Source organism: Galeopterus variegatus, unplaced genomic scaffold (assembly GCF_000696425.1).
Source record: "Galeopterus variegatus unplaced genomic scaffold, G_variegatus-3.0.2 Scaffold224, whole genome shotgun sequence".
NCBI classification, from domain to species: domain Eukaryota; kingdom Metazoa; phylum Chordata; class Mammalia; order Dermoptera; family Cynocephalidae; genus Galeopterus; species Galeopterus variegatus.
The window spans coordinates 31,777-43,418 of NW_007726335.1; the positions used below are offsets into that span (position 1 = coordinate 31,777).

Genomic DNA, 11,642 nt, shown 5'->3' on the forward strand with positions numbered 1-11,642 from the left:
ATCCCCGTTATGGGTTTGCATGTGCCTAGGCCACATCCACATTCACGTGTGTGAGGAATATGGAGTATATCGTGTTTGGGGCTGCTGTGTCTGTGAGCAGCTCTGTGTGTTGGAATGTGCGTGCCTGTGCACTGATCTGTGTGTCGGTCACAGACAGATATGAAGGTGTGTATGTGAGGTGGGGGGGCGGGTGGATTCCCAGATGGGAAAGGCTCCTAAGTAGTAGACTAATTACTGGTCCTGGCATTCAAACCCAGTTCCCCAGCTGGGTGACTTTGGGTCAGGCCTTTTTCACACTCTGGACCTTAGTTTTCCCATCTGTTAAGTCAGAGGCTATTCCCAGATGACATCTAGGGCCCCTTCCAGCCTTGTTGCTTTATAATGAACCTATGTATGAATGAAGGCGGCGCAGGTGGGAGTCATGTAACATCCCTCCAGGGAGTGGACACTGCCCCCAAAGGGGTAGCATATGGCTCAGATCAGGCATCAAAACCAAATGCACTGGCTGTTGGCCCCACAGGAGATCCGTGTTCTCCAAGCCCACATCTCAGACACCTCAGTCATTGTCAAGATGGACAACAGCCGGGACCTGAATATGGACTGCGTCGTTGCTGAGATCAAGGCTCAGTATGACGATGTTGCCAGCCGCAGTCGTGCTGAGGCTGAGTCCTGGTACCGCAGCAAGGTGAGCGGCACAGGACACCTGCCTCCTAGACACAGCAGTGGGAGGGATGCAAAGTCTCTACTAGAAAAAGCTTCTTTTGTGTGGAGATTCAGATCCCCAGGGATGGTAAGAGAAGGGCTGCCTCTCTGGGGTTGGGGTGGCAGGGCAGGACTGCCAAGTGTGGTAGCACAGGCTGAGCACTAACAACCTGCACACTCCTCCCTGGTGTTCTGAGTGGGTGTGAGGTCCCACCCTGAGCCTCATGAGCATCTGTGCTTCCCCCCAGTGCGAGGAGATGAAGGCCACGGTGATCCGGCACGGAGAGACCCTGCGCCGCACCAAGGAGGAGATCAATGAGCTGAACCGCATGATCCAGAGGCTGACGGCCGAGGTGGAGAACGCCAAGTGCCAGGTACAGGAGCCCGGCCCACCCCTCAGCGTAGGAAGACTGTGGGCTTAGCCTATAGCAGAGGATTTAATTTAGACACCTTGCCAGTGTGGGGGGAAAGGATTAAGGTGGAGGATAGTCTCCTCCACAGAAGATGCTCTCTGTTCTTGCTGAATATAGGTGGGGGAGCAGTGTAGAGGGAATGAGATGAAAAGGGCTTTGCTGGTCTAGACGGCAGAAAGGGACTGAGGAGATAGCACCAGTCTGAGGGGCATGAAACCTGGGCTCTCAAACCAGCTTTGCCACTAATTCACCATGTACTTGGGAAAGCCATTTAACCTGTATGGCCCATTGTTCTCGGTCAGTGATCACTCACTCAAATCAACAGATGTTAGTACATGAGTGAAGCAGGCTGTTCCCAAGGCTTTAGGATGTGGTAGGGACTGTGGCAAACTAGAAAGCATAATGGGTAGAGCTAACCAGATCCAACTGATGCAGGCCACACAGAAATGCAAGTACAGTGTGGCCAGATCCTCTGATCTTTCAAAAGAAGCCAGGAATCTGCATTTTTGTTACATTTCCAATACTGAAGGCTCTATGCCAACATTCCTGGGAGCACTAATTTGCAATCTCTGACCTAACAAATGGGTAAGGCCCCTTCCTCTGCTAGTCAATGGTCAGTGGATGTCTGACCTCTAACCTGAAATCTAGAACAGGGACCCTTAATAACCCTCCCCTGCTTCCCAGAACTCCAAGCTGGAGGCTGCTGTGACCCAGTCAGAGCAGCAGGGTGAGTCGGCCCTCAGCGATGCCCGCTGCAAGCTGGCTGAGCTGGAGGGTGCCCTGCAGAAGGCCAAGCAGGACATGGCCTGCCTGCTCAAGGAGTACCAGGAGGTGATGAACTCCAAGCTGGGCCTGGACATCGAGATCGCCACCTACAGGCGCCTGCTGGAGGGCGAGGAGCAGAGGTGAGGACCACACCTGTGTGGAGTGTGTCTCTTCAATCCCCCCCCCCCATGTAGTGCTGCAGTGCTTCAAGAGCCAGGAGCATATTTGCATATTATTACATCTAATGTGTATCAACATTACTTGGAGGAGGGAATTTACAGGTTAACAGATTTCATCAGGTTTGCTCCAGTGACTAATTTCTGCCTCTTTGCTCTCCCCACAGGTTGTGTGAGGGCATTGGTGCTGTAAATGTCTGTAAGTAATCTATATTGTGTGTTCTGAAATAAGGGCTTGGGGTTCCAGGCAGGCAAACTTTTTCTTAAAGAGCCGGTGGTAAATATTGTCTGTGGGCCAAGCTATCTGTGTTTCAACTACTCTGTCCTTGTAATGTAAAAGCAGCCACAGCCATAGGCAATTACTCAATGAATAGGTATGGCTGGGTTCCAAAAAGAACTTCCCTTACTAAACAGTAATCCAGCATTGGCCAGTTTGCAGACTCAAAGAAAAGAGAGTGTGGGGCCTATAGGGAGGGGCTGAGCTAACAGTGTATCAGGATGCTTGAGTTTAGACTGCAGGAAGGAGTGCCCAGGTGGGAGGGTGTTTGAGGGGGAGCGGATAGACATGGAGGGGAGGATCTAAGAGCAAGAGAAGGGGGCTCTAGCCGGCTGGTAGAGACTAAGCCCGTCCTCCTCCCGCAGGTGTCAGCAGCTCCCGCGGTGGGGTCGTGTGCGGGGACCTCTGCGTGTCGGGCTCCCGGCCTGTGACGGGCAGTGCCTGCAGCGCCCCCTGCAGCGGGAACTTGGCGGTGAGCACCGGTATGTGCGCGCCCTGCGGCCAGGGCTGCGGCAGCGGCCGCTCCGTGCGGTTCGCTTAGTGCCTCTGCTTTGGAAAGACGCTGCTCCACGAGCCCACGGTCCCTTCCTCCAGGGCGGCCCCAGAGCTCTGAAGGTACCCGGACCAGTGGCCCGACCAGCCCACCTTGCCGCGCGCCTTACCGTTTTGCACCCCGTCTCCCCACTTGGTGGCTTGATTTTTCCCAGGGGGCCGGACTCCTCGCCCGTAGGTCTGGCAGCTCTCCGCCGGCCCCAAGTAACCAAATGACAGCTTTTCTCGCAGCTCTGGACAAAGATCCACCCAGACTCAGGCTGCTCGGGGGGGCTTGGACGCCTGTGGCTTCTGAGGGACAGACTGGCCCCGGGGCCCCTCGCGTGTGGACTTGCTGTGCGCTGTACCTCCCCTACCTTCTGACCCCACGTGCAGTGACAGGCAGCGTCTTCCAGGGAGCAAACTTCCGCGGCTGCCTAGGCTGCCTCTCCCTCGTGCTTGGTCTCCACCTTTCCAATAAAGCTCACTGTCGGTCACATATAATGTGCCCTGAGAATCTCCCATTTGTCGATGCCTTCCCGCCCAGGTGTCACCTGGTGTGAGGCGATGGAGGAAGGGAGGGCTGTCTATGGGTACCCTCCCCCTTCCCCTGCACACACATCCCAAAGCCGACAGCCCCCAAACCCAGACACACAGAACCACAAGGAGGAGCTGGAAGGGCAACGGAGGAGCCTTAGCCAGGATGGGAAGGGCCTGGACCTCCTGACACCTTGGGTGGAGACCTCCCACCTCCTCCCCAGTGCCCACAATATGTGCTGCTGTTCACCAGGGAGGTATATCCACATGCACAGGTCCTGACACAAAACACCCCACACACTCACACAGACATATAGAGCCCCACATCAGAGACCCTAACAGAGGTCCCATCAAGCACAGACTTAACACACGGATGGCCTCCTCCCCTCCCCCACCACCAGGGATCCAGATGCACAGCCCATTCCTCTGCCCAAGGACCAAGGCACAGACTCCCTACCAGGGAGCTAGACTCTGGGACCCCCCTCCCATACACACACACAGACCTCCTCCCACCGCCATCACCCCCATAGAACACCAGATACAGAGAGCCGCATCCAGGCACCCAGAAACACACACCCTCCAGGGCCCCAGGACCTGGCCCAACCCTGAGCCTGGCAGACCCAGCACCAGGAAGTGCTGAGGGCACCTGGCATGAGAGTTGGCTGGGCCACCCGAAACCCAGGCCTGGGGCAGCTGAACATTTGTGGCCTTCTCACCACAAGAGGAATGTACTCTGACAGCACAGGACATTGGGGGAGGTTTGTGAACAGCCGTCCCACCCCCTCAGCAGGGGAGGACTCCAGTGCCCACTTGCTGGCAGAGCCTGAGTTTCCCTGTGGCCTTTCTGGGCTTCCTTAGGAGAAACACTGGAATCAGCCCCAGGCCTGAGAGGAAGCCAAGCCTTACACTGGGTAAGAGTCCAGTTCCTTACAGCAGCAACCCAAGGCACCGTGTGCTTTCCCAGCCTCCTGCCCAACAGGCCTCCTAGTTATCAGGGCAGACCCTGCTTTCTGCAGTCCCCTACCCTGCCCAGCCTAGTGAAGCCAGGATACAGGCGCCAGGCATGGGGATCACCCAGGCCTCACTCAGAAAGAGGCTGCTTTATTGAAGCTACTCAGACATTGTTTTTCAGACTATCTTACAGTCTTGGGACCAGGGATGCAGAGGCAGGGCTGGGAGTCCTCCTGTGACTGTGGGCAACACCCGAGGCTCAGTTTCGGGTGCTCCTGCGGGCAGCAGATGTGGTCCTGATGGAATAGGTCCTGAGGGCTCCAGGGCCCCCACTGTTAGAGAAGCTCAGGGCATTGCTGCCCATGGTTCCCCCGAAGGTCAGCCCGCTGCCACTGCCACCACCACCAATGGGATTCGCCACAGCTGGGGGAGAAGGGAGGAGGGCTCATTCGTGTGAGGCCTCCCACCAGGGACCCATCCCTTCTCTCTTTCACTCTACCCCTGCCCTCCTGCCACAGATGCCCCTCTCCTACACCCCTACCTTCTCACCCCGCACCCCCACCCCTCCACTGGCCAACCCAAAAGGAGCCTCTGACAGTGGTGGGAGCTGCTCCACAGGCACTCCCTGCCCCATCCTGCCCCCGAGGGCCATTGAGCCTGGCTGGATGTGAGCTCCAGGACCCACCCAAAGCTATAGAACAGAAGGAGGCTCCCAGACCCCACAAGCAGGGCCCTCGGGCCAGTCTACCATTCTCCAGACCCAGCCTAGTCTGGACAGTACAGGGGGTGCTCCCCATGGGCCACAGCCAAGGACTTACAGATGTTCACGGCTCCCACTCCATCTCCAGCCATCCTGGGGACAGAGGACAGACTGTGAGAGCAGCCCTTCCCTCACACTGGAGGGAAGCACACCCAGCACCCCCCTGGCAGGAACAAGCAGGGTGCTTGTGCTTTCCTTCTGGTCCCCACACTTCCAGCCTGCCCCCAGCCTTGTTGTGAATTGAGCAAGGAAGAGTTGGGGAAGGGAGAGTTCACTTAGGCCTTTCTACCTACCTGCCACGTTACCTTGGGCAATGTCTCAGAGCCTCCATTTCCTACCTGCAATTGGGCCTAACTACAGGACTAAGGTCATGGGCTTGTTTGTGAGGATTAAATAACATTTACCTAAAGCCCTGGGCACCCAGAATTAGGTAAATGGTAGCTGTACTTATTATTTATGTAGAGGGCTGCCTTCCCTCACCAGATCATAAAATCCTAAAAGTGTCTGTAGCCTACTGATCCTTGTATCTTCAGTCCCTAGCATAAGGCCTGGCAAAGCAATTGCTTAATATATGTTGAAATAATTAGTGAATTGTTGACTGACTAAAGGACTCCAGAGGAGAGAGGGGGAAGGTGGGGTGACTTTAAGCAGCCTGTGGGGCTGAAACAGTTCTTGCAGTGGAAATTAAAAATCTGTGGGAGACAAATGGGTGTGTTTGTTTTGTGACTCACAGCCCCACTGTCTCCAAGCCCCTGACCTTGGGGATCAGTTTGCTCTGCAGGACTTAAGGGAGGCCTCACTTTGGTGGAGGGAGTAGCCCTAAGCCCAGGAAGAGAGTGGAGCAAAGGCCAAGGGCAAGATGATGTGTTTGCTGGAAGCTTCCAGGCTCCTTGTTCAAAAAGCCCCTGCAAGTGCTGGGAGTTGCCAGCACTTGTGGGTAAGGAGGAGGACCCAGGTTGCAATCAGGCAGCAAGTCTAAGAATTTCTAGTGCAATGCCTAAAGAACTCAGAAGGAAGAGGCCTGAATGCCCAAGGCTCTAGTGATTTGAGTGATTTTTCTTTTCTCTAAGTATTTATTTTTGTGCCTAATTTTTTAAATTTTATTTTATACTCTTACGGAAGGTCCCCCAATTTGTATGAGTTTCTGGACCACATATCCTGGATCTGCCCCTGGGAAGGGCTGAGGAGTTAAAGGATAAAAGCAAGGTGTCCATCTCCTTGTCCCCCAGGGGTGGGGATGGAACATCTCCTCTCAGAGAACCAGGATCTAAGCCTGATTACAGCAACCTGGACTGAGAGTAGGCTGTCACAGAAGGGGATGTCTCTGCTTGCTGTGTGACCTGACCATCTCTGAACTTCGGTCTCCTCATCAGGTCCCACTCCAAGGGTCCCCCGGCTCTGACTTCTGTGAGGAAGGGGACCTAGGGTATAGGTTCTGAAGAAAGGGGGGCCCTGCACCCATGGGGAAAGGAGGGGGCAGAGAGGCACTTGGCTGGAGCCGCCCTGTGCCCAGAGCAGCTTCTCTTTTCCCAGAGGCCTTTGGTGTTCAATTTCTCTTCCCACAAAGAAGGCAGGGTGGCAACCCAGAGAGGCAGGTCAGTGCACAGGGGCTCAGATCCTGATGCACTGTATCTCCTCTCCCTCTTCCCAGCGTCCAGGCACTCTTCCCTAGTGCTCCCTCATTCCCCAATCCCCTCCTCTCCTCTCCATTCATCCTCCATATTCTCTCCCCAGCCCTTCAGGAATAATGCTCAGAAGAGAACAGGATTTTTTCCGAAACTCAGCATTTTACAAATGCAAGTTACTGGTCTCTGAGTGCTCAACCCATCTGCAACCACCCTGAGGGCAGAAACTTCTCTTACACATTATCTATCTCCATGTTGGATTCTAACAAGGCAAGAATGAAGAGTCCTATTTCCAAGCTTTTCCAGCGCTGTTGCCTCTCATCCTCTCCAAATCCTAACCTTCCCTCAAGGTGCAATTCTACAGCCATGTCTGTTAACTGAATGAATCCAGCAACCTAATGTGAACAGCCTCAACTTCATAGACAGAGATGCTGTGTCTTATATGAAGAATTCCCTATAAGACTAACCATCCCTGCCTCCTCTCTGCCTACAGGTGAGTATTTGAATATCTCTGGAGTCGGAGGAAACTCTCCTCCTCTACACATTCATCAATGCCACATGATTTAGCACTTAGTTATGTAGTGAGAAGCAGCCCATGTCATGGAAGATGCTTAGACCAGGACTCAGCACACCTTTACTGCAGACTGGCCCTGTTCCCTGAATCAGTAAAACTAAACAACAGCTTTCCTCTCTGTAGACTAGGGAATCAATAATTTATCTGACCTGCTTACCTGAATGAGGATCAAATAAAATAACCCTGCCCCCACACACAAAGGGGTTATTCACTTTCCCACTGAGCTTTACACCACGTGGTCTTTCCTTCTAGAAGGTCATCTCATTGAAGGCAAAGAAGCAAGCATCAGCTCTGCACTCCCCACACCTCCCACCCCCAGTGCCCTGCAGCAGAGGGGGACACAGGAAATACCTGGAGATGGATGAATGACAGGCCCAAACCCCTCTGAATCCCAGGATCCCCTTCCCAGCTTCCCCACCCCTCACCTGCTCTCCTCGCCCTCCAGCAGCTTGCGGTAGGTGGCGATCTCGATGTCCAGGGCCAGCTTGATGTTCATCAGCTCCTGGTACTCACGCAGCTGCCGTGCCATGTCCTGCTTGGCCTGCTGCAGGGCAGCCTCCAGCTCCTCCTGCTTGGCATGGGCATCCTTGAGTGCCAGCTCCCCACGCTCCTCAGCCTCAGCGATGGTGGCCTCCAGCTTGGCACACTGTGGACATTAGTGGAGCTGTGAGCTGGGGGACAGGGCTCACCAGTCTCTGCCTTCCTGCCTGCCCATCCTGCAGTGAACACCTGGGCAACTTGCTTAAGGTGGCTTCATGCGCACCACCTACTCCCCTAAGTACCAGGGAATCCTAAGGTTAGACCCATGGGTTTGGATATCCAATGCCTAGGTTCCAATTCTGTCTCTGCCACTTACTAGCTATGTGGTGTTGGGCAAATCAACCCTTCTGTGCCAAAGTCTCCCCTCTTCTGAAAGAGCAATGATCACAGTTTCTCCCTTACAGGGATATTGCAAGGATGAAATGAGATAATACACAAGAAACCCTGAGCACAATGTCTAGCACACAGCAAGTACTTAATAAATGCTATTATGATTACTATTACTAAAAATTGCTAATAGGATTCACAAATGCCCAGTCCCCCAGCCCCAGCCCTCAGCTGGAGGAGCTCCAATGCATGGGATCCTAGCTGAGTCCCCAAGTGTCAAGCAGCTGGCAAGGACCAGAAACTACCTTAAAAACAGAAATCAGTTAGGAACAGGCCCAGAACAGGGGTGCTTGGAGCAGAGAGACCCTACTAGGCTCCCCCTGATGCCATGGGGTGGATAAGCCATAGCCCATGGGTTTGGGTAAAGATTGTCTTGTAACAGCCTGAACAGAAGTAACTCCATTTTGTTAAACTTTTGAATTTAAAAACTTGTTCTCTCCTGTTACCCAAAGCATACAGCCTGCAGCTAATTGCCAGAACATGATAACTCTTGCTCTCACACTGTACACAAATAATTAGAGAAAAATTATTAACCCAGATGGCCATTCCTTACTAACTTACTAACCTGCCCATAGAGAATGAAGTACGGCTCTAGTAAACTCCCACCTGGGAAGTTCCTTAATGATTATCTGAAACACTCAAGCATGTCTGCATGTCCCCACTTGGTCACCATGAATCAATTTTCTACCACAGACCCCTATAAAATTCTTTGGCAAACCTGGGAGAGGCAGAGGCGGTCTTTGAGACATAAGTCCTCCATTTCCCCAGGCTGCCGGCTTCCTGATTAAAGGCTACCTTTCCTTACACCAACACTTGTCTCTCAATTATTGGCTATTGAGTGGCGAGCAAATGGCTCTTTGGGGTCTCCATAACAGTCTGGTTCCCATGGACCTGCATCTGCCTGGAGCAGCTGCCACTTCCTGCCTGGCCTTAGAGTTCCCTCTGCTTCTGGCTCATCCCCCACTACCAGGAGCCTGTCTAGTCCCAGGGCTCACCTCATTCAGCTCAGACATCCCCATCCCCTAGCCCAGGCTTCTCCTCCTCCCTTCTCACTGACCACTCTCTGCCCTTGGATCCTCTTCCTCAGCTGAGGCACTTGCCTCTCTGCCCCTTGGCCACCGCTCAGTGTCCTGGTCTGTCACACTGGTGGCCCCAGGCCAGGCCATCCCACTGCCTCTGGAGGTCCCTTCCAGCCCCTCTTGAGGTCCCTTGATGGTGGCAGACACCCCAACTCCAGGGTCTGGATCTGCCCTGTTGTGTGAGAGGAGAACCGGATGTGGCAGAGGCTTCAGGGTTTGGGAAACTGCCATTCATTATTCTGTGTCTCCCCTCTTGGCCTGGAAGCTGGCCCACTTTATGGGGTGATTCATGGCCCTGCATCAGTGCCAGGAGGCGGCCTCCAGCCTCCTGTAAACAGGCCCACAGGGCTCCAAGGGGAGGACACTTCTGGGTAAATCACCCCACCTCACACCTCCAACCCCCCAGCTCATCTGCGAAGCAGCTCCCTCCCCACTGCAGACAACTGCCTGTCCACACCTGTGCCTCAGCAAGGGCTGGGGGACCTTCCCTCATCAACACCCCCATCCCTGCTCCCAGCAAATTGCATCCACACAGTCAGTCTCTCATCTGAGATCCATGCCCCTACCATATGCCAGGTACTGGAAGGTAGGGGCAGTGACCCAGACAGACAGGGTCCCTGCTCTCAAGACATCTGTTTATTCCAGTGGAGGTGGGGACAGTCAATAACTTAACTAATAAGACAGACATTTCAGAGAATGATAGGTACTTCAAACAACCGCAGACAGGCTGCCGATACAGTAGCTGTGTGGTCAAGGAAGCCACCTCTGAAAAGGGGTCTCTGTCCTAAACCCCAAGGATGAGAATGGGACAGCCGTGGACAGAGCTGGGAGAACCACATTCCAGGTGGAGGGAACACCAAGTGCAAAGGCCCTGAAGCATGTACATGCTTGGCAAATGCAAAATACAGGAAGTGGGTTAGCGTGGCTGAGCAGAGTGAGTGAGGGGAGTCATGGGAAACAAGGTCAGGGGCTTTGGGAGACATAGTAAGGGTTTCTGTGGCCTCTGTCTCCCCTATGGACTGTGAGTTCCCAGGTACAGCCTCCTGCACCCAGAGCTAGGTGCAAGCAGAGTGCTCAGTACCGGTGCGGTAACTAATGGTGGTTCTTCTCTGGCCGGCCAGCCTGAGGCTCCCTCCACAGGCTCTATGCCAGGCAGGACTCTTCTCCTCCCAGTAGCCCCATGCCAGGACCTGGCCAAGAACATTCTGTCCTAGAGATCTCACAAGTGGGCATGAGAAGTGAGCTCACCAGCTCCGGCCTGGGAGGACAGGACCAACACCCTCCCTCCAGCCTCCTGCTGCTCACCCTGAGCTTGGCCTCATCTGGCTGCCCTTCACATGCCCCAAACAGGCAGGAGCAAGGGAAAGGGCTTGTCCCCACCTGGTTCTTGATGTTGTCAATCTCAGCCTGCAGCCTCTGGATGGCCCGGTTCATCTCCGCAATCTCATTCCGGGTATTCCGGAGGTTGTCCCCGTGCTTCCCAGCCTGGGCCTGGAGGGTCTCAAACTGGAGGGGCCACACAGAGAAGCATGGAAGGGGGGTAGGCAATGGTTGCAGGTGACTCGTCCCTCTTTCCATACAAGGAAGGCCCCTCCCAGCTTATATTTCCAAGGAAGGACAGTCTGGCTCCCGGCAATCTTCACCCAATGCCGGGAGGCCAGACTATTGAGCTGCAGCGGGGAAAGGGTTCAGTCTCTTCCCAGCTAGGACAGGCAGGGCAGGCAGGGCAGGGAAGGCTCACCAGGCCCATCCCCACAGACCCTAGGGTTCTTCCTGCTCCCACCAGGTCCTAATGCTGGAGAATCATTGAGAGTCTGAGGCCCTCGCCTGCACAACAACCGCCTCACCAGCATTCCCCATTTCACAGATGAGGGGAGTGAGTCCCAAAGAAGGGAAAACACCATCCAGGGATCACACAGCAAGTCAATGTCAGACAAGGGACTGAACCCAGGTCTCCCTGTTGGTATACCTGCTTTCAGTCTTTGCCTTCGGCTCCCTTCTCCAGGAATGCTGGATTACCCCAGAGTGCCCTCTCATTCCCTCAGCGCCTTCACCCTTGGCTGTCTGACCTCCATGAAGTATGTGCCATATTTAAGCCTCCCAGGTCTGGATTCCTACAACTTAGGATCTAGTCCCTGCTCTTCTGTCTACTAGCTGCAAAGATTTAGGCAAATTACGTAACCTCTCTGTGCCTCAGTTTCCTCATCTTTAAAATGGGGATAATAGGCCGGCCCGGTGGCGCACTGGATAGTGCGCCGCTTGGGAAGCGCGGCGGCGCCCCCGCCCCGGGGTCGGCGCCCCCGTGCAGACCCCCCCCCGCCCCCC

General features: G+C 54.4%; 2 protein-coding genes across 2 annotated transcripts in view; one reads left to right on the forward strand and one right to left on the reverse strand.

Annotated features, from left to right (window-relative positions):
• The window catches only part of LOC103585220 (keratin, type II cuticular Hb1-like), a 9,600-nt gene extending 6,243 nt beyond the window's left edge, over positions 1–3,357 (forward strand). The window contains exons 6-9 of the mRNA XM_008566127.1: positions 951–1,076; positions 1,800–2,020; positions 2,224–2,255; positions 2,699–3,357. Coding sequence (XP_008564349.1) covers positions 951–1,076; positions 1,800–2,020; positions 2,224–2,255; positions 2,699–2,874 — 555 coding nt within the window. The 3' untranslated portion in view covers positions 2,875–3,357. The remainder of the gene's footprint in view (positions 1–950; positions 1,077–1,799; positions 2,021–2,223; positions 2,256–2,698) is intronic.
• Positions 3,358–4,465: 1,108 nt separating this feature from the next.
• Positions 4,466–11,642, reverse strand: part of KRT7 (keratin 7) — a 14,635-nt gene continuing 7,458 nt past the window's right edge. The window contains exons 6-9 of the mRNA XM_008566149.1: positions 10,698–10,823; positions 7,737–7,957; positions 5,171–5,205; positions 4,466–4,775 (exon numbers count right to left, since the gene is read on the reverse strand). Coding sequence (XP_008564371.1) covers positions 4,612–4,775; positions 5,171–5,205; positions 7,737–7,957; positions 10,698–10,823 — 546 coding nt within the window. The 3' untranslated portion in view covers positions 4,466–4,611. The remainder of the gene's footprint in view (positions 4,776–5,170; positions 5,206–7,736; positions 7,958–10,697; positions 10,824–11,642) is intronic.